This window comes from Physeter macrocephalus, chromosome 17 (assembly GCF_002837175.3).
Source record: "Physeter macrocephalus isolate SW-GA chromosome 17, ASM283717v5, whole genome shotgun sequence".
Taxonomy (NCBI): domain Eukaryota; kingdom Metazoa; phylum Chordata; class Mammalia; order Artiodactyla; family Physeteridae; genus Physeter; species Physeter macrocephalus.
In genome coordinates, this window is record NC_041230.1 from 53,691,391 (window position 1) to 53,712,195 (window position 20,805).

Here is a 20,805-nt window from a genome sequence, read left to right on the forward strand (position 1 = left end):
ATGTGGGATCTTCCCGGACCGGGGCACGAACCCGTGTCCCCTGCATCGGCAGGTGGACTCTCAACCACTGCGCCACCAGGGAAGCCCAGAAGTCTATGTGGTTTTTTTTGTTTTTGTTTTTCTTCGGTATGCGGGCCTCTCACTGTTGTGGCCTCTCCCGTTGCGGAGCGCAGGCTCCAGACGCGCAGACTCATCGGCCATGGCTCATGGGCCCAGCTGCTCCGCGGCATGTGGGATCTTCCCGGACCGGGGCACGAACCCGTGTCCCCTGCATTGGCAGGCGGACTCTCAACCACTGTGCCACCAGGGAAGCCCGATGGTACTGTAAATGGAATTGTTTTATTACTTTCCTTTGGGGATTGTTCACAGTTAGTGTACAGAAATGCAAGTGATTTTTGTGTATTGACTTTGCATCCTGCTACTTTGCTGAAATCATTTATTAATTCTAACAATTTTGTGAAATCTTTAGGATTTCCTACATATAAGATCAATCATCCGTGAAGAGAGATCATTTTAATTCTTCCTTTCCAATTTGAATGGCTTTTATTTCTCTTTCTTGCCTAGTTGCTCTGGCTACCACTTCCAGTACAATGTTGAATAAAGTGGTGAAAGCGGGCATCCTTGCCTTGCTCCTGATCTTAGAGAAAAAGCTTTCAATCTTTCACCACTGAGTATGGTGTTAGCTGTGGGAGTTTTATATATGTATTTTACTACGTTGAGATAGTTTCCTTCTATTCCTCATTTGTTGAGCATTTTTATCATGACAGTTGTTTTTATTTAACAAATAATTCCTTGGCACTTATCTTTCAGGAACTGTTGAAACTGCTTTATAATTATTAATTCATTTAACGGCCACAGCAACCTTATGAGGTAGGAACTATTGTTATATCCATTTTATAAATGAGGAAACCAAGGCACAGACCAAACACACAGTAAGCTGTAGAACTACGATTCAAACCAGACCACCCAGCTCAGCGTCCATGTTTGAAATGACCAGGAAGCAGAAGAGAGGTCAGCAGGTTGAATATTTATCATATCACAGACACTTCAGACTTACCACATTACCTAATCCTTCCCCAAATTGTATGATGTAGATATTTGTAAACCCATCTTACCCCTGGGAAACTGAGGTACAGACACTTAGGAAACTTGCCCAGGGCCACATTATTAGTGAGAGATAAAGGCTAGGTTTGAATTTAGTATGTTTAGACTATGCAGCCACAGAGCATCCTGACAACTCCTCAGTGGTGGGAGTGGCTGGGAGGAAGTCCTCCAAGGTTCTGCACCAGAAGAACACAGACTGTGGGATCCCGAAGCTGGCCGTCCTAGGCTGCAGAGAGCCTCTAGTACATGATCACTGATGGCAGAAAGATGACCCGGAGACAAGACTCGGGGGAGGGGGGAGTAAAAAGGTGGGTAAGAGGGGTACAGGCGAAGGAAGGAGAGGAAATGAGGAAATGGGAGAGGAGAAGAGGGAGGAAGTGGTGGCTGGCGGGGGGAGGCGTGGTAATGACACCAGAACCCATTTTTATTGCTATAGCACATGTTCAATCATGTAGGAATACCTAAGTATCGTTTTAGTGACCAGATCACAGTCTTTCTGCATGGTGTGTATTCTCAACTTTCTGCCATGCAAAAATCCCAGTGGTAGAGAACATCCCGTTTGCTGGTGCCCTGGATGACCTGGAACGTGCAGGTGGCACGACCCACTGCAGCCAGCCCTCCTTCTGCTTCAGTCTCCATCCTCCCCACCCACATCCACACCCACTCCCCAGGTGATTGCATCCAGCCCCAGGGCTCCAAAACAAGCCAGCTGGTAACTCGGATTTACACCACTAGCCCAGACCTCACCCTTCCACGCAGACTAGGTTCTAACAGCCACGCCAGCACCTCCACGTAGCTCCTCTGCAGTGCCCACTACTCCCACTCCTTCCTCCCTGCTCTCCCACCCCAGCCAATCCACCAGTTTCTCAGGCTCATTCCCACTATCCAGGTCGCGAGGCCACCTCTCCTCAGCCAGTTCTCAGCATGGCCACCAGAGGGAGCAAGTTAGAATCCAGCCTGATGCCACTCAGTCCAGGAGCTTCCAAAGGGTTTTCCCAAGTCAGAATAAACCCTAAGTCCCTCCCATGATGCCAAGGCCTCGGGACTGGACCTGAGCTGACCTCCAGACCTCCATTCCTGACCACAGTCCACTTCATTCTCCACTCTAGCCACACTGGGCTCCTGAACTTCTTCACACTCCCTGCGTGTCCACCCTCAGAGCCTTCGCACCTGCCACGCCTCTGTCTGGCACTCTGTCCCCACACTGGCCCTATTCAATCCTCTGCCCAGGGTCTCCTCTTCACAGAGGCCCCCAACCCAATCACCACGCATCCTTTTTCTGCTTCGCCTTTCTTCCTAGCACCGTCACCACCTGACTGTCTCTTTGCTTACATATATTTTACTGTCTTTCACTTTCTGTAGAGTCAGACCTGCTTGAGAAGAAAGCGATGTCTATGAAATGGCACATCTTGGTCCCAAATTTTGTCCACTGATGACAACTGGAGGCCCATGAGGGTTTGGGCATTGCCATCCCAGCTCATAAATGTTAGTGACTCAGGGACCCACACAAGTCGGCATGTGCTGAGTTTTATGCCTGGCTAACTCTCCATGCTTCACACACGCCCTTGGCCATGACCTCAGCCCCCACTACTGCTGAAAGTCCAAGGACATTCCAGTTAAAGATGCCTCGCTCTTTTGTCTTGTTTTGTTTTGTTTTTAGTATGTTGACTGGCATTGTCAGTTGTCCTCAGCTGGAACCACATGGGATGATGAAGGCTATGGACAGCCCACTTCCAGCAGAGGCAGTGCAAACACGAGCAAACTTGTGAGGAGCTGCTCATGCCTCAATTAAACAATGCCAATTAAAATGACACAGCAACAGCATGCTTTACCTCTCAGGCTGGCAGAGATTCAAAAGAGGAGGAATGCCCGGTGCAGGTATGGGGAAGGGAGGCCCTTTTACTGCTGTGTGGTAGGGTCGCATCATAGAGGCACTCTGAGAAACACCAATACACCTGTGTCACAGAAATAGCAGACAAGAGTCACCACACAACCAGCACTCATGGCAATGCCCTGTGTGCACAGCTCTCTTCAGACACACATCTACAGTACACACTCCCAAACGTATTTGACAATGGAACCCTCTAAGAGCACCAAACATAGTGAATGTTCCATGGAATGCATTTTGGAAAGAATTGTTATCTGGAAAACTTCCAGCAATAGTGAAGCTGAGATACAGGCTAGGAAGGTATCAGCATTTAAAAGAAACAGGGTTATGGAACAGATCCTGGTTCTGTGTGGTCTTGTGTGATCCCTTGTAGTCCCATGTGACCCCATGTGGCCATGTGTGGTCCTGTGCAGCCACAAAAGACCCTCTCTGGGGCAACAGTTTCCCCTTTTTCAAAAACAGGATAACAATAATTATCTCAGCTTCCAAGAATTAAATGTGAGAATTGTAAGAATTAAATGAGGACCCAGGAATAAAAGTACATAATTTAGTACTTTTAAAATCTGTATATCACACATTTCTCTATTCTCAAAATTTTCCAAAGCAAACTGTACTGCTTTTTAAATGAAACTTTTATTTTGAGATATTTGTAGATTTACATGAAAGAGAGATCCCATGTTACCCTTTCCAGTTTGCCCCAGTTATAGTCTTGCAAAACTATAATACAATTTCACAGCAGAACATTGATAAAGTCAAGAGAGAGGATATTTCTTTCACCTCGAGGATGCTTCATGTTGCTCTTGTATAGTCACACCCACATCCCTCCCACCTCACCCTCTCCTGAATCCCTGGTAACCACTAATCTGTTCTCTATTTCTATAATACCACTTCAGGAATGTTATATGGGACCACGGGATATCCACATGCAAGAGAATGAACCCCAACCCCTACCCTCACACCATATACAAAAATTAACTCAAAATACATCAAAGACCTAAATGTCAGAGCTAAACTATAAATCTTTAGGGAGAAAACATGAGTAAATCTTTGTGACCTTGGATTAGGCAATGATTTCTTAGATATGACCATATATCCTAAAGCACAAGCAACCTAAGAAATAATTGAAAATTGGATTTCACCAAAATTAAAACCTTTTGTACTTCAAAGGATATCATCAAGCAAGTGAAAAGGCAACCCGCAGAAGAGGAGAAAATATTTGCAGAAGATCTATCTGATAAAGATCTAGTATCCAGAATATATACAGAGCACAAACTCAACAGTGACACAAAGAAACAGATAACCAATCAAAATATATGCAATTGGTTTGAACAGACATTTCTCCAAAGAAGCTATACAAATGGCCAATAAGCACATGAAAATACGTTCAGTGTCATTAGTCATTAGGGAAATGCAAATCAAAATCACGAGATACCATTTCACACCCACAAGGATGGCTAAAATCAAAACAACGTATAATAACAAGTGTTGACAAGGACACAGAGAAATCAGAAAGCTCATACCTTGCTGGTGGGAATATGAAATACAAAATGGTGTACAGTTTTCCACCGTGGAAAATTGAGGCAGCTCTTCAAAACATTGAAGAGAGTTACCTATGGCTCAGCACTCCTAGGTACATACCCGAGGGGAATGAAAACATGTCGACACAAAAATTTGTAAATAAATGTTCACAGCAGCATTATTCATAATAGCCAAAAAAGTAGAAACAAAACAATGTCCACCAACTGATGAATGGATAAACAAGATGTGGCATGTCCCTACAATACAATATTATTCAGCCATAAAAAGGAATGAAGCCGACTTCCTGGGTGGTCCAGTGGTTAAAACTCTGCACTTCCACTGCAGGGGGCATTGATTCAATCCCTGGTCAGGAAACTAAGATCCCACATGCCGCAACGCAGCCAAAAACAAAAAGGAATGATGAAGCACTGACACATGCTACAATGTGGGTGAGCCTTGAAAATATTATGCCAAACAAAAAAAAGCCAGACACAAAGGACACATATTATATGATTCCATTTATATGAATGTCCAGAGTCGGAAAAGTGAGAAAGTAGGTTAGTGGTTTCCAGGGGTGGGGAGAGAAGGGAAGGGGGAGTGAGTGCTTAATAGGTATAGGGTTTCTTCTGGGGGCGAAAAAGCTCAGGAATTAGATAGGAGTGATGACTGCACAACCTTGTAAATATAGCAAAAACCACTAAATCATACACAGTAAAAAGATGCATTTTATGGTATGTGAATGATATTTGTTTTTAAACATTCAAATTACACGCAATTTTATGTTACTTAAGTGAGACCCACATGAAACAGGTGCTAAAACCATTTCAGGATCCTCGTCCAGCGGATCTGCTGTCCTTGCAAAGGGAAGAGAGACCCAGAGATGGCCCCCCTCCCACAGGGACACAGAGGTGAAGAACAAGTCCCACCTTCACAAAGGAAAATCAGAGGTTATCATTTTAAAAGTAGCCACTTTAAGAGTTTCACAAATAACATTTATTGACCGTATTCATAATGGAATCCCACCCGCATTCACACAACTCCACTACAACTAAGAATCTCCTCATGATAAATAATTTGGATTGACTCTTGGGTGTGAATTATACGATCTGAGAAAACAGTGGCTATTACAGACTCTTCCTGATGTGATGGCTTTCGTTAAAGACCTTGAGTATGACTGACATTTGTGTTGATGTTCTTGACAGTAGCTGTTGATTCCAACTTCAAACCCAAAAAAACTGGCTAGAAAGCAAAGAGAAAGGCAATTACTAGGAACTGCCCCCCAAACTGAAACCACACTGCCCTTGCAGGGCCTGTTCAGGGAACCTCCGAGCGGTGGAGGGTGAAGGAAACCCCACCACAGAGCAGGATGTACACTTGGTCCCTGAGGAGCCCAGGCAGAAAACAGGGTGCAGCCTTGGCTGGCTCACTTTCCAGCTGTGGGACCTGAGGCGACGCACTCAACCCCCAGAGCCCACACTCCCCTTCTGGAATTCCAAGGAGAATCCCAGCTTTGCAGAACTGTGGAAGGAATGAAATAAAACGAAGGCTACAGCAAGTCCAGCCAAGAAGGCAAGTGCTTGACTCATCACTACTCTTCAGGGCTCCCTGTCGGGCAGTTCAGAGCTCACCTGATCTCCTGAGGCCTCTGAAGTTCTAGCAGGTCTCTGCCAGGCCAGCAGATGGGCCAGCAGCTTCTCCTGAGATAAGCTGGGCGTGTGCTTTGGGGGATCTCACAGGGCACCCCATGTACACCTCAGGCAGGTAAGGTATTTCACCTAAACAGGTGATTGGTGCCTGACCTCTGCCCTAAGATCCTGGCTCAGAAGCAAACACCTCTTATAAAAGCATTAGCAATTTTCCTTTGGCCCACCTGGACCAACTACTTAACACAGACCATCTACAGACAAGTTTCTTTCTTTGCTCTTCCCAGAGTGGGAACCAGGGAGTCCAACTAAATTTGACATTGAGATGGCAAACACAGACAGAAAGATGAAACTTAAAAAAAAAAAAAAAAAAAATGAAGGAAATCTCACAATGCTGCCCCACTAAGGTTCACAGATCACGCAAAGCTGACAGACCCCCGCCCGGCCCCTTCCTGGGGGCACTCGCCCTAGAGAAGTTGCAACCCACGTCCATGTAGGCGCTTGTATGCAGATGTGCATCACAGCATCACATGTGACCGCAGGGAGTGCCCAATACTAGGAGAGTGGACAAGCAGGATGCTGGGAGAGGAACTTCCACTTCCAGACAAAGATGGTGGGACCAAGACAGGGCTACCTTCCCGTCTGAACAACTAGAAAACTGGGCAGAAGACATCTGAAACTGTTTTCAGATACTGGACATTTTCTAGAACATTCCCCTTACAACTGTGTGGAGGAGACAGACAAAAAGCAAACAAGTCAATATATGTAAATTCTAATTGTGCACATTTACATGTTGATATGTATTTGCATATTTACATATTTGTGTGTGTATGTTTGCACGTATTTACATATAGGTGTGATAAAAGAAACAGGAAGAAGGGGGTGGATGGGGGTAATGGTTGGGGAGATGGGTAAACTGGGTCAGCGGAGTTTAGAGGAGGAGGAGGAGGAGGAGAGCTTTTTCCCAGAAAACTAAAGCAAACAACCAGGTAAGGGGACACCCTGTCTTGAAACTGAAGTCGCCCTGGAGGCTTCCTGGGTGGTGGTGGGGGACTGAGTGGGGTTCCAGCTGAGAAACACAGGCCTGGGCAAGGACAGTGGGTCCGAGGCCGGAGAAAGGGCTTTTCAATAAGGAGCCTTGATGGTTGGGGCTGGGCTGGGGGAGAGGCAGCAGGTCCCCCCGAGGATGCGGTGTGCTCAGACCTCAGAAGGCTGGCTGGTCGAGCTGGCTTAAAATCCACTTCCAACCCCAACACAACAGAAATCTGCAGAAACTGGAACCAATGGTCTTTTGGGGGCAGGGGAATTTGGGAACTTGGGAACAGGGAAGAGGTGAGGAAAGAAAGGTGGGTGGTCCCAAGATGCCCCACCTCCCCACCATCGGCCCTGGCCCTGGCGTATCTGGATTGCTCTTCCCTTGCATTTTCTGGAAGAAGATACCTGTGTCAGGTGTGAGCAAGAGTCCAGACAATGGTAACAACGTAACAGTAATCATGGCCATGCTCATCTCTCACCCTCTGCTGAGCAACAACCAAGTTCTCCCATGTCCTCAACTCAACTAAACCCTGGGAGTGAGATGAGCCCAAGGCCACCACTGCCCCACCCGCACTTGCTCACCAGATGGCCACGATGACACTCAATAGGGCCTGGAGGAGGGTCAGGAGGCTGAGACTGAGGGGCAGGAGGGAGGCCTGGAGGCTTGCTGGCTGCCCCGGGGACACTGGCTCAGCCTGGTGAAGGGCCTGGAGTTGCTGCCACTTGAGGAGACGGCACCCTTCCCCGTCACAGATTCGCCAGCGGTTGTACCCAGAGCGCACGTCCAGGGGGACTTCTAGGCAGAGAAAGCGAGTCAGGCCTCGGCGGGGTGTGGGGACAGTATGCTCCCAAGTCGGCACCCATGAGAGAGCCCTCTGGAACCCAGGGCAAGGAAACCAGATGTCCCAACAAGGCAGGTCATAGCCCAGGGGTGTGGGCGCTGACCTGGCGCCCACTGAGATGAAGAGAGCACTGCTGTTTGTTTGTTTGTTTCTAGGATGATTGTGGGGCCTCGTGGCTGTGTTTTCTGAGTCTTTATCTTTTAGAGCTGCCTACTGAAATATTTATGAATGAAATGATATGGTAGTTAGCTGGGATATGCTCCACATTAATCTTTTTCATTTTTTTTTTTTTTTTGGAGGTGGGGATGGAGTGGGTGAAGCACAGATGAAACCAGATCTACCAGGAGCTGATCATGGCTAGAGATGAGTGACGGGAACTTGAGCTTTAGCGGAGTATTTGAAATTTCCCATAATAAGAAGTTAACAACCACCACATCCACAAACAGAATTCAAACATCTCCATCTCCTTGATGCTCTTTAGCTTTTTCAAGACCTGCTTTTGTCACATGTGACCCTCTTGATGTTATATCTCTTATTTACTTTATTACACTATTAATATGCTACTACTATAAAATGTATACTCTAATTATTCTAATATAAAATGCGCTCAATATAAAGTATATTTTCCTTACACAAAATTCTACCACAAAAGCATAAAGAAGAAAAGCACATGAGCCCTCTATTTACAAGGAGAAAACAAGATCAGAAACACTGATTTTCTCTTTAAAATGGAAATCAGCTGGATTTGAGGCCAAGGGAACCATCCCATATTTTTAAGTCACTCTGTACAAAGCTCAGCTCAAGGAGAGAAGGATCCCTATCCTCCTGGCAGCAGTGAGACTCGCACTCTCACTCCTGTCCTGTGGACACCTTCTGGCTTGAATGGGTTTGAGGCTTGAAACATTAACATAAATCACCTGAACTATAAAACAATGGTTGGAGTAAAAATTAATACTGGTTTTTAACAACGTATCAGTGGATGCATGATTCAACAATAAACTGACTGAACTTTTAGACTTTCTTAAAGGTGCAGCGTGTTCAAAGCCAAAAACAACCAATAAAAATAAGCCCATAAATCAGTGATTATAGGGTGAGAAGAGCAGTTTCTCAGGTGGTTCTCGTTCTACTGCCTGTTTTCTGTTTCTTCGTTTTTGTTTTTTGTTTTTGATAAAGTGATTTCTGGCTCTTCCACCTGAAGCTTGAGGCAACGTATTGCTCCCTGTTTTGCTCATCACGCACCCTACCAAGAGCCTCTCTTTGCTGGGCCTGACCTGCCCCCTTCCCCACCCACAGGGGTTACCTGTGACTGTCAGCTGAGACAAATGACACCAACCTTCACCTACGCACAAACAGAGCTTTCATTTTTAAAACTGACATTAATGGAGTCCTATTGCCTGGGCTACAATGACTTCTTTTCCTACACTGCAATGTGTGTGGGAGTCCATTCCATCGTCCTTAACAGCTGCGAACTCTAGGCAGCTGGTGCCACATTTCAAAGGCACCCCCATTCATGTCCATCCTCCCACTGAGAGACACTTAAGTTGCTTCCAGTTTTGTGCCAAGGAAATCACTGCTGCAGACAGACGTGCGTGGAGTGTCTACATGTATTACCCAGATGTGGGCTTGTTGGATTAAAGATTGTGCACATTATAAAATTTGATAGATACCTCCAAACCTCCTGCCAAAGGCTGTGACAATTCGTGCTCCTCCTAACTGTGCTACTTTTAAAGTCAGGAAAAAGTTAGGTATCTTCTGCATGAAGAGGTAGGCGTGTGGGGTATTGGCTGCTTGTTTCCCAAGCACTCTCCCCCTTAGCTGAGTGCCTCTGGGCGGGCCTCTCAAATCACCTGCACATCACAGGAACCCCATGTCAGACATCCAACCTCTCGGTGCCCGTCCAGTCCCTCCTTCACAGAGTCCATCAAGGGGACTCACTATGCCCTCTGGCCCCAGCACGAAAAGGGGAGAGTGTGATCTGAGCCAACAAAACGTCCACTCCTTTGCTCACAGGCAATGCAGAGAAAGCAGACGTGTCGGCCATCTGCAAGGGAAAGCACCTCCACTCATTTTAGAGACAAAGAAATTAAAGGTGCGGGTGGAGACACTACCTCCTGGTGCACCATGACTGAGCACGTGAGTACATGCATACATCAGGCCACAGATATATGGATATGCGAACACACCTTGTCATGACTACGCACTGCACTGTGAACATATGAACATGCGAGTATGTGCTATGCCTGTCATGAACATATGAATGTATGAATATACTGTATGATGACTATATGCATAAATGTGGTTCCATGAACATATAATGTGTCATGAATATATGAAAGTAGGAATACATCAACAAACATATATACTATGTCATAAATACATATTTATATACAACACATACCATATCATGAATTATAGAAGATTAGAGCTTAAAAAACACTTCAGATACCACCTAACCCCAGGATGCAAACTGGTTTCATCCTGAGAGCCAACGTTGATAACTGGTAGAGTCTGAGTCTTCTCTGGGTTCATTGAGAAAACATGGGGGATGATTAGTGATACCTGGTGAGGGTAGGGGTGGGAGAAGTGGTGTGTGCGCCAGTCTGTGGTCTTCTCTGTGTTACACCCATCTGGGATGACAGAAGTTTCCCCCACCCCATCATGATGTTCATGAGACCCCCGCCTTCCTTGGGGACAGGGAAGGGATGAGACACGTGAGCAATGAGTTACCTGGGATGCCTTTAAAACTCTGCTGCCTTTTCACCACCTAAGATAAAAGATAAGGATGTGGGCAAGCGTGTCAGCCCCAGTGATCCACCAAGAAGGGGTCCCAGTGATTTGGCCTGGAAACCCCCTGGAAGGGGTCCATGGCCAGCTCAGAATGCAAGCTGTGTTCTCCTTTTAAAAAGCCTCTGGGTCTTAATTCTGGGGGCAGTATGCTACTTGATGACAGAAAACCAGCAGCTGGAATGTGGGTGAAGGCAGAAGGAAGCCTCTAACTCCAGGACACTCAGAAAGCAAGGGAGAGAAGTGGCCCTGGAGCTGAGTTGGGCTGGACCTGGCTGACCATCTCCCACCACAGTTGCTGACCTGGAACCCAGAGCTGTGAAGGTACCAGACAGAGCCAAAGAGCAAGGACAGACACTCGAGCAGTGGTCCTTCCCCAGCACCCTCCCTCCAGGCCTGCCAGGCTGGGGCTACAAGTGCAGAATGCTCAGACAGGCAGAGAGAGCTGAGGGAGAGAGGAGGCAAGGAGAGGGAGGAGGGGTGGGAAGGAAGAGGGAGGGAGGTGAGGGAGGTGGAGAAGAAGAGGGAAGAGGGAGGAGAAGGCAGGAGAGGAGAAGGGGACAGAAGAGATGGCTGGAAAGGTGACAGCAGCAGTGGGCACCCTCATCAGAAAGCAGTGCACCCCACCCTTCCCAACACCACCAGGACACCTGACCTGGGCCTGCCCTGAGTACCACTTGCCTCCTGCACTCTGCTGCCCTGGGCCACGGCTTCCAGAAGGCCCCCAGACATCAATGGAGGCCACTGTGGGGAAAGAACCCAGCACCCTTCCCCCTCATCTCTGGGTCCCTCTTTAGCCCGCCCCTCACTTTCAGGCCTTGCTGCCATGCGAGCCTCCCTCTTACCTTCTTGTGAGACCTCAGGACCTGGGGCACCCAGTAGGGCATCACGGCCTGATCCCTAGGCATCGGGAGGCGGCCCCCAAAGTGGTGGCATGGGCAGAGGCAAGCCTTGGTGGTTTTGGGGCCATAAAACCGGACCATCTTTTGGATCTAACAGAGGAAGGGAAGAGAAGGTCCAAAGCAGGGTGGAGCCACGCCCCAGACAACCTCAGCCTCGGGGACAGGGCCCTGGACAGCGCCTCTCCTATGCCCCGCCCACAGCACACCCCAACAGCCCAGCTGAGGGAGCAGGTCCCCACTCCATGATATTCCCAGGAGTGGCCGGCACCCTCACGACCCACCACCTGCACCTCTGCAGTGGGGCATCTGCGTGGTACTGTGGCGGGACACATGGGTGGGAGTCGGGAGGCCTGGCTCTGTCCTGAGCCTGGCGGCCTCCAGGAACAACCCTTGGGCACAACGTTTAGCCTCTCTGAGCCTCAGCATTCTCGGCTAGAGAGAGGGCTCTGCCAGAATCTTGACAACATTGGTCAGAGTCTAAAATGGACAGTCTTTGGTCCAGCAATTGCACTCCTAGGACTGTATCCCAGGAGGACACATGTGCATTTGCTCAAGAACACTCAGTACAGCACTGGCTGTAGTGACCAAATAGCCTGAATGCCTATAATAAGGGACAATAAATAATGGACGTGGGAACAGAGGGAATGGGTGGCCTTTGGAAAGAATGAGGCAGACCTGTCTGTCCTGACACAGAATGAGCATAGAGACACGATATTAAGTGGGAAATGCAGCACTGTATGCTACCATTTACATTTTTTTAAAGGTGGAGCGGGGGCTTCCCTGGTGGCGCAGTGGTTGAGAATCCGCCTGCCAATGCAGGGGACACGGGTTTGAGCCCCGGTCTGGGAAGATCCCACATGCTGTGGAGAAACTAAGCCTGTGTGCCACAACTACTGAGCCTGTGCGCCACAACTACTGAGCCCACGTGCCACAACTACTGAAGCTGGCGCACCTAGAGCCCGTGCTCTGCAACAATGAGAAGCCCGCGCACCGCAACGAAGAGTAGCCCCCGCTCGCCGCAACTAGGGAAAGCCCATGCACAGCAACAAAGACCCAATGCAGCCAAAAATAAATGAATAAAATATAAATAAATTAAGAAGAAACCAATTTTGCTCATGGGGCAAAGCGGCCAGGCCCCAGGGTTCAGCCAGTCCCACTCTGCCAGCAAAGAGTCTTGGTTGGGGGGTGGGGGGGAGTCAACCGGGGTTTCTGAGAATGTTTTATACCTGAGAAGAAAAAGAGAGTGGGAGAGTAAGCCTTTGGAAGACTCCAAAAGATTCACTTTCTGCCATGTGTAACATGGTGTAAAACAGACACGTGGCCACCATCTAAAAACACTAGAAGTGACAGCACAAACACTCTGAGTGGAAGGATGAAGAGAATCTGGGTCCCTGAAGACATCATAAAGCCAAAAAACCAATCCTAGAAGAATCCTCTCTCTACCAAAGACCCTGGTTGAACCCACTGTGGGTCAGTTTTCTGTTTCTTGCACCTAACACTTCCCTTCTGATGGAACAGGAGCCTGAGGAGCAAGCAGAAAGGGGACTGGATATCCAGGCAGGGGCAAGGTCAAGAAGGACCCCAAGAGTTGTGTCAGGGAGTTTGGTCCACATTCTGAGGGAAATGGGTCTCCACGGGGGAGTGACAGGACCAGATATATGGTTTTGAAAGCTCACCAGCTATAGATCAGAAAATGGACAGTCAAGAGTTAGAAAGGATGTAGGCAAGGAGACCAGCTGGGAGGCTGGGCAGTCACCCTGGTGAGATGTGCTGGGCACCTTGACTTCTATATTCCTTCCACCCTTACCCCTGACACCCAGCAACAAAACTCAGTGGGAACAGTGCTGGAATCAGAGCTAGAGACCTAGATTCTAATCCCTGATCTGCTATGGACTGACTGTGTGATCTTGGACAAGCCTCCGTCCCTCTCTGGACCTCAGTTTGCCCATCTGCTAAAGGGAGATGATAATACTTACTCTGCTCAACTTTCAAATGATACAATGACCAACAGGAGGGACTGAGGCTATCACCTCTGCCTAGAACAATATGACTTAGTCATCTTGATACACTGACCCCTTTGAGAGTCTATTAAAAAACAAGAAACGAGAGATTCCACATTCTACAATCACTACAGAGTCTACTGATATTAAAAGGGCAATAAGGAAATATTATGAACAACATTATGCCAATAAATTCAAAAACACTGATATAATGGACAAAGTCCTTGAAAGGTATAAACTACTAAAGCTCACTCATGAAGAAATAGATAAACTAAAGAGCTCTGTATCTATGAAAGAAATTACATTTGTAGTTGAAAACCTTCCCACAAAGGAAGCTATAGGCCCACATGGCTTCACCAGCAAATTCTACCAAACACTCAATGAAGAAATAATACCAGTTCTACACAAAGTCTTCCTGAAAATGAAAGAATACTTCCCAACTGATTCTACGATGCCAGGATTAATATATCATAATTAAATGGGTTTGAAAGGTTGGTTTAACTTTTGAAAACCAATCAGTATAATTCATCACATTAACAAACCATAAAAGAAAAACTATAAAATGATTTCAATAGACACAGGAAAAATCCAACATTCATTTCTGATAAAAGCTCTCAGCAAACTAGCAATAGAAGGGAACTTCCTCAGCTTGATAAAGGGCATCCAAACTTACAGCTAACATCATACTTAATGGTGAAAACTCAAACATATCCTCTAAGATCAGGGGAAAAAAAGGATGTCTGTCTTCCCCGCTCCACTTCAATAGTTTACTAGAAGTTCTATCCGTGTATCAGACAAGAAAAATAAATAAAAGGCATACAGATTGGAAAGGAAGAAATAAAACCATCTCAACCTGGAGATAACATAATCATCCATGCAGAAATTCTGATGGAATCTATAAAAACAGCTACCAGAATGAGTTTAACAATATTGTGGGATACAAGATCAAAATATAAAAATAAAAGGTATTTCTAAATATCAGCAATGAGCAAACATAAACTGACTTTTAAGAACAATGTCATCAAAAATATGAAATACTTATAAATAAAACTGACAAAAGATGTGCAAGACCTGTACACTAAGAACTGCAGAACACTGCTGAGAAATATTAAAGAAACCTAAATAAATATAGAAATTACCATGTTCATGGATCAGAAGACTCAATATGGCTAAGAAGACAATTTCTTCAAATTGATCTACACACAATCCCAATCAAAATCCCAGTAGGACATTTTTGTAAAAAATTGACAAACTGATTCTAAAATTCACGTGGAAATGCCAAGAGCCTACAATAACCAACTGTGAAAAAGAAAAACAATGTTGGAGAGCTAACACTACCTGATTTCCAGACTTTTTATAATTATAAAGCCACAGTAATCAAGTTAGTGTAGTACTGGTACGAGGACAGACAATCAGATCAGCAAACAGAATACCACAACAGAAACAGACCCACGTGTATATGGACAATTGGTTTTTGACAAAAGTGTAAAGGCAAGTCAGCGGAGAAAGGATGAGCTTTATAATATGTGGTATTAGAACAACTGGACATCCATGTGCAAAAAATGAACTTCAGTCCATACCTCATGCCATATACAAAAACTGACTTAAAATGGACCACAGACCTAAATATAAACAGTAAACTATAAAAAATTCCAGAAGAAAGCATAGAAGAAACCTTTCTGACCTTGGGTTGGCAAAGGTTCTTAGAAATGCATAGAAAGCATGATCCATTGTTGTGCTGGGGACAGGCACGCCTAACCAAGACCCAGAAAAGATTAAATTGATAAATTGGACTTCATCAAAATTTAAAACTTCTGCCGTTTGAAAGATAGTGATAAGAGAATTAACACAAGCCAAAGACGTGGAAAAAACACTTGCAAATTAAATATCTGGTAAAGAACTTGTATTCGGATATATAAAAAACTCTCAAAACTCACTAAGCTAAAAAAAGCAACCCAATTTTTTTAAAGGGGCAAAAAAAAGACATAAATCAAGTAAGATATGCAGGTGGCAAAAATATATGATGAGATGCTCAACATCATGAGTCATTGTGGAAATACAAGTTAAAACCTCAATGAGAGGGAATTCTCTGGTGGTCCAGTGGTTGGGACTCCACGTTTTCACTGCCAAGGGTATGGGCTCAATCCCTGCTTGGGGAACTGAGACCCCGCAAGCTGTGCGGCCAAAAAAAAAAACACACACACACGATGAGATACACACCTTTTAAGATGGCCAAAATTTAAAAGACTGACCAAACCAAGTGTTAGTGAACATGTGAAGGAACTGGAACTTTATAAATTGTTGGAGAGACTGTGAAATGGTACAACCACTTTGGAAAACAGTTGACAGTTTCTTAAAAAGTTAAACAGATACCTACCATACGATGCAGCAATGCTTTTCCTACATACTTGCCCAAGAAAAATGAAGGCATGTTCACACAAAGACTTGTACACAAATGTTCACAGCAGCTTTATTTGTTGGACAAAATAGAAAAAGCTGGAAATGATCCACACATCCTTCACTGGATGAATGGATAAATTGTGGTCTATCCATATAATGATACGCTACTCAGCAGTAAAAAGGAAAGAACTATCAATGCACACAACCACATGGACGAATATGAAAAATAATCATGCTGAGTAAAAGAAGCCAGACAAAAAGAGTACATACTAGATGATTCCATTTATATAGTGTGAGTTGGTGGACAGTGGTGAGCATAGCTGCCTTCCATTTATATAATATTCAAGGAAATGCAAATGAATCTATAGTGACAGAAAAAGATCCACGGTCGCCTGAGGACCGCGGGGCAGAGAGGGTTGAGTGGAATTTCAAAAGGGCACAAGGAAACCTTTTAGGGTTGCGTACATGTACTGCACTACTCCATTTTATACAAGAGACTTGAGCACCCTGGATTTTGATATCCACAGGGGTCCTGGAACCAATCCCCTTTGAATGCCTAGAGATGACTGTACATTGTCACAACTGTGGTGGTTTCACAGGTGTGTGCATATGTCACGATTTATCAAACACTACATTTTACATATGTGCCATTTATCATATGCCAATCGTATCTCCATATATCTGAACCCCTGATTCAAGTCACCTACCTGCTTTTGGGGTCTCAAGGACAGAGGGACCCAGTAAGGCAGCAGTGCCTCGGCCCTGGGCACAGGCAGGCGGCCCTCAAATTTGGCCTGGCACTCACAGCAGGTGGGCTCTCGGTGAACAGAGCTGGGGACAGGACACATCTGAACAAGAGGCAGAAAAAAAAGAATTGAATGTGATGCTGCATTAGTGATGTGAGTCAAGGTACTCTCTGAAATAATAAATCCATGTTCAGAGGGAGCAAGGTTAAGACAGGGCATCCAGGGGCCGGTGCAGGGACAGGAGCCTCAGCTCCCGAAGCTCACAAAGAGGCAGGCTATCTCGGACTGCCCTGAGGCCCTCCAAAGTCACTAGAGGGGGACCACCAGAGCCTGCAGACCAGGTATGCTGGGATGTGCGACCACTTACAGCCACCTTACCATGAGCAAGTCTTGGATTTCCCCCCTAAAAATGGGGAAGTACAACCAACTCTAGCAGGGGCTGGGGGGGAATGATTGCTCTTTTTGTGGTAATCCACGTCAATCTACATACAGTGCTTTATGTTTGCAAAGGCTTCCACAACCATCCCATGTGACCCCGCCACACCCACAGGCAGGAGGAGAGAAAAAGTCGTCCTCTCCAGGGGCAGATGGAGCTGATGCCCAGAGCAGATACTTTAAGGGGCAACATTGGTTCTCCCAGGCCTCCTGAATCCCTGTCATGAAGAACTGAGCGGTGAGGAAGGCAGTGGGTGACCCTACATAGAGATTTGGGGGCTTGCATGGTCCCTGAAACCACGGACTCCCCTGTCTGACACGCCCTCTCGTGAGATGCTTCTTCTGGACCCACATTCTCTGCTCTCCCCACCCCACAGGGCCGTGTCAGAGTTGGGGCAAAGTAGTTGAGATTTGCTTTCCTTACCGAACGATCTATGGGACACACTTCTTCCCCAAAAGTTTGAAATGTGCTTCTTTCCCTAGAAAAGAACAGGAAGGCTTAGAAAGTTCTGGGCTTTGTGTAAATTGGGAGCAGGAGTACTAGGGTGAGGGCCTGGGCCAGCTTGGCTCATACCATTAAACCCCAAGAGTGGAAGGGGTTATCATTCTGAGCCTAAGAGGGGGCAGGGGGTGACAATAGAAGCAGGTATGTGCACATTCACATGCTAAGGTCTGGGGGTTCCCAGATGTCAAGCTATTGCGGAATCCTGCATCCCCAAACCTACGTGCTTCAGGCACACTACAGCTAAACCCGTGCTAGGCCCTTTGGGAAAGACAGGAACATTCCAACCTGGTGAGAATTTTCCAAGACGTGGAGCTGCCAACCATAACATATATGATGCTTTAACAGACACCCTGAGCAGACTTGGAATACTGAAGGAAAATATCGTCAAAGCTCTACATCTAATGAAATTCCTTGCAGTATAAAAACCTGGGATGACAAAGCATTTGGGGCTGCATAGACTCTGTTACTCTTCCCATTCTCCCCAAAACAAGTTGTAGAATGTTGGCCACTGTTTGGAGAGTGTCCAGTGGGCATAAAACCAACACAAAGCAAAGACCAGCTTCCCTGCGAGCAATGTGTAACATGGAAATGGTAAAAGTGATATCATCATAATAATCACTATTATTGCTATCTCCTTACAGCAATAGCTTCAGGGCATTGAGCTCACCTCTCCCAGCTGATCCTTGACAACACAGGATGTGGGATGCTGCCCTGCACAGCACCCAAGCCCCCAAACGCTCATGACAGCATTGCTGTTTCCTTGCGGGGGGGCCACAACCCCAGCCAAGAAGGTGAAGCCAGATAGTTTCAGAGGCTGGCTCAGAATTGTATTATAACCCAAGTCAACCCAATGAAACCCATTCTGGGACTTTGTGTCAAAATTACTGGGAAAGGGAATGTCCTTTTCTGTTGAGGCTGTAAGCCTCCGGAGGTCTTGGTGGTCATTTTGCCTCCAGGAGGGGAAGAAAGCAAAGCCGAAGATGGAGACAAACAGTCCTTGACCACCGTCCTTGAGCATCTGGATACATCCATTTCTGACGACTTACTCCTGACATCCTCAGATGAAACAATGAATTGCCCTTTTGGGCTTACATGATGTAGGTATGGTATCTGTCCTGCCTACCTGGTACAAGCTTCTATGGGACAGGGTGATTTGGCGGTCCTGGGGCTTCGCTCAGGTGACTCGGGGTCCGGCTTCCCCAGGTGACTCGGGGTCCGGCTTCCCCGGGTGACTCGGGGTCCGGCTTCCCTCGGGTGACTCGGGGTCCGGCTTCCCCGGGTGACTCGGGGTCCGGCTTCCCTCGGGTGACTCGAGGTCCGGCTTCCCTCGGGTGACTCGGGGTCCGGCGTCCCCGGGTGACTCGGGGTCCGGCCTCCCCCGGGTGACTCGGGGTCCGGCCTCCCCCGGGTGACTCGGGGTCCGGCCTCCCTCGGGTGACTCGGGGTCCGGCCTCCCTCGGGTGACCCGGGGTCCGGCCTCCCCGGGGTGACTGGGGGCCGGGCCCCCCCGGGTGACTCGCCCCGGGTGACTCGGGGTCCGGCCTCCCCGGGTGACTCGGGGTCCGGCCTCCCCGGGTGACTCGGGGTCCGGCCTCCCCGGGTGACTCGGGGTCCGGCCTCCCTCGGGTGACTCGGGGTCCGGCCTCCCTCGGGTGACTCGGGGTCCGGCCTCCCTCGGGTGACTCGGGGTCCGGCCTCCCTCGGGTGACTCGGGGTCCGGCCTCCCTCGGGTGACTCGGGGTCCGGCCTCCCTCGGGTGACTCGGGGTCCGGCCTCCCTCGGGTGACTCGGGGTCCGGCCTCCCTCCGGGTGACTCGGGGTCCGGCCTCCCCGGGTGACTCGGGGTCCGGCCTCCCTCGGGTGACTCGGGGTCCGGCCTCCCCGGGTGACTCGGGGTCCGGCCTCCCCGGGTGACTCGGGGTCCGGCTTCCCTCAGGTGACTCGGGTGCCGGGCCCCCAGGTGTGGAATGGTCGCCCAGAGTTTAGGACTGAGGGAGCACTTGCCTGTCATGACGCGCTCGAGGTGAGTGCGCGCTGACAGACCAAACGGACACCCGAGGGCTCCCGGAAGTGCCCGCCGCGACTTTAAGTCGTGGTGAGGTGGGTGACGAAGCTCACGATGACGGCGGTGACGAAAGCGGGGACTGGCCCACGCGTGTCACCCCTCCCACAAACGGTCCTCCTCTCTCCGCCCGGTACCTCCCCGAGGCCTCCTCCGACCCCCCCCCAGGCCCCTCCTCTTCCGCCCCCCCGCCTCTCAGAGGCCAGGCTCTTCCGGCGACGGCCCTCTGCGCACGCCGCTGACTGGCCCTCGTTCAGCCAATCAGACGCTACCTTCTAGGCACTTACCTGGCAGCTGATTGGGCCCTGGCGCCACGGACCTCGGGGTCAGCGGAGAGGCGCGGGGCAGGGAGGGGCGGGGCCCGGGGCTTGGGACCCGGGGCCCTGGCCCGGCCCGGCCCGGGGGACGGAGCGGAGGTCGGCCCCGGCGCGGGTGACCGCGTTTCGGTTGTGGCCCCGGCCTGGCCTGGATGGGCGTCGGCCCCGGAAGACCCACCCCCACCCCCCACTCCCGGGAATGCCCGCTCACCATTTCCGATGGACGGGCCTGCGGGGCCGCGGGGCGCACCAGCCGGGGTCTCTGTCCCCTGGAAGGAGAGAAAGAGATGGGACCACCCCCCCGAGGCCGCAGGGGCGCGGTGCCGGCCCAGGACCGATTCCGGATACCGGGGAGCATCTTGGTAGGAGTGTGTCCCACGCAGGACCCGGGACGTACTTGTAGTTGAAGTCGTTGTTTTTCTGACGTTCAAATTTATCCGGGCGCCCCGAATGTCACTGGCTGAATCGGGCTCAAATTGTGACTTTAGACAATGTGTGTTTCTTAAGCAGCCTGGGGGTTCGAAGACCGTGGAATTCAAAACAACTGACATCAAGTGATGCCGTGCGGTTCTGAACGCTCGGCCCGTTTCTCTGCTCGTTGGTCTCCTTCCTCCGCCTCGCACG

At 48.5% G+C, this 20,805-nt stretch overlaps 1 protein-coding gene across 8 annotated transcripts in view; it reads right to left on the reverse strand.

Moving 5' to 3' along the window:
* C17H16orf95 (chromosome 17 C16orf95 homolog) overlaps positions 1–20,805 on the reverse strand; it is a 193,875-nt gene that overhangs the window by 169,335 nt on the left and 3,735 nt on the right. For 5 of the 8 annotated variants that reach the window (XM_028478067.1, XM_028478068.2, XM_028478069.2 and 2 more), the window contains exons 2-7: positions 17,722–17,776; positions 16,824–16,964; positions 11,660–11,806; positions 10,758–10,794; positions 7,771–7,984; positions 2,937–3,059 (exon numbers count right to left, since the gene is read on the reverse strand). In XM_028478067.1, coding sequence (XP_028333868.1) covers positions 2,937–3,059; positions 7,771–7,984; positions 10,758–10,794; positions 11,660–11,806; positions 16,824–16,964; positions 17,722–17,776 — 717 coding nt within the window. Of the gene's footprint in view, positions 1–14; positions 323–2,936; positions 3,060–5,636; positions 5,750–7,770; positions 7,985–10,757; positions 10,795–11,659; positions 11,807–16,823; positions 16,965–17,721; positions 17,777–20,805 lie in introns of those variants that run through there. The other 3 variants (XM_055079139.1, XM_028478073.2, XM_028478072.2) reach the window with 3 other exon arrangements.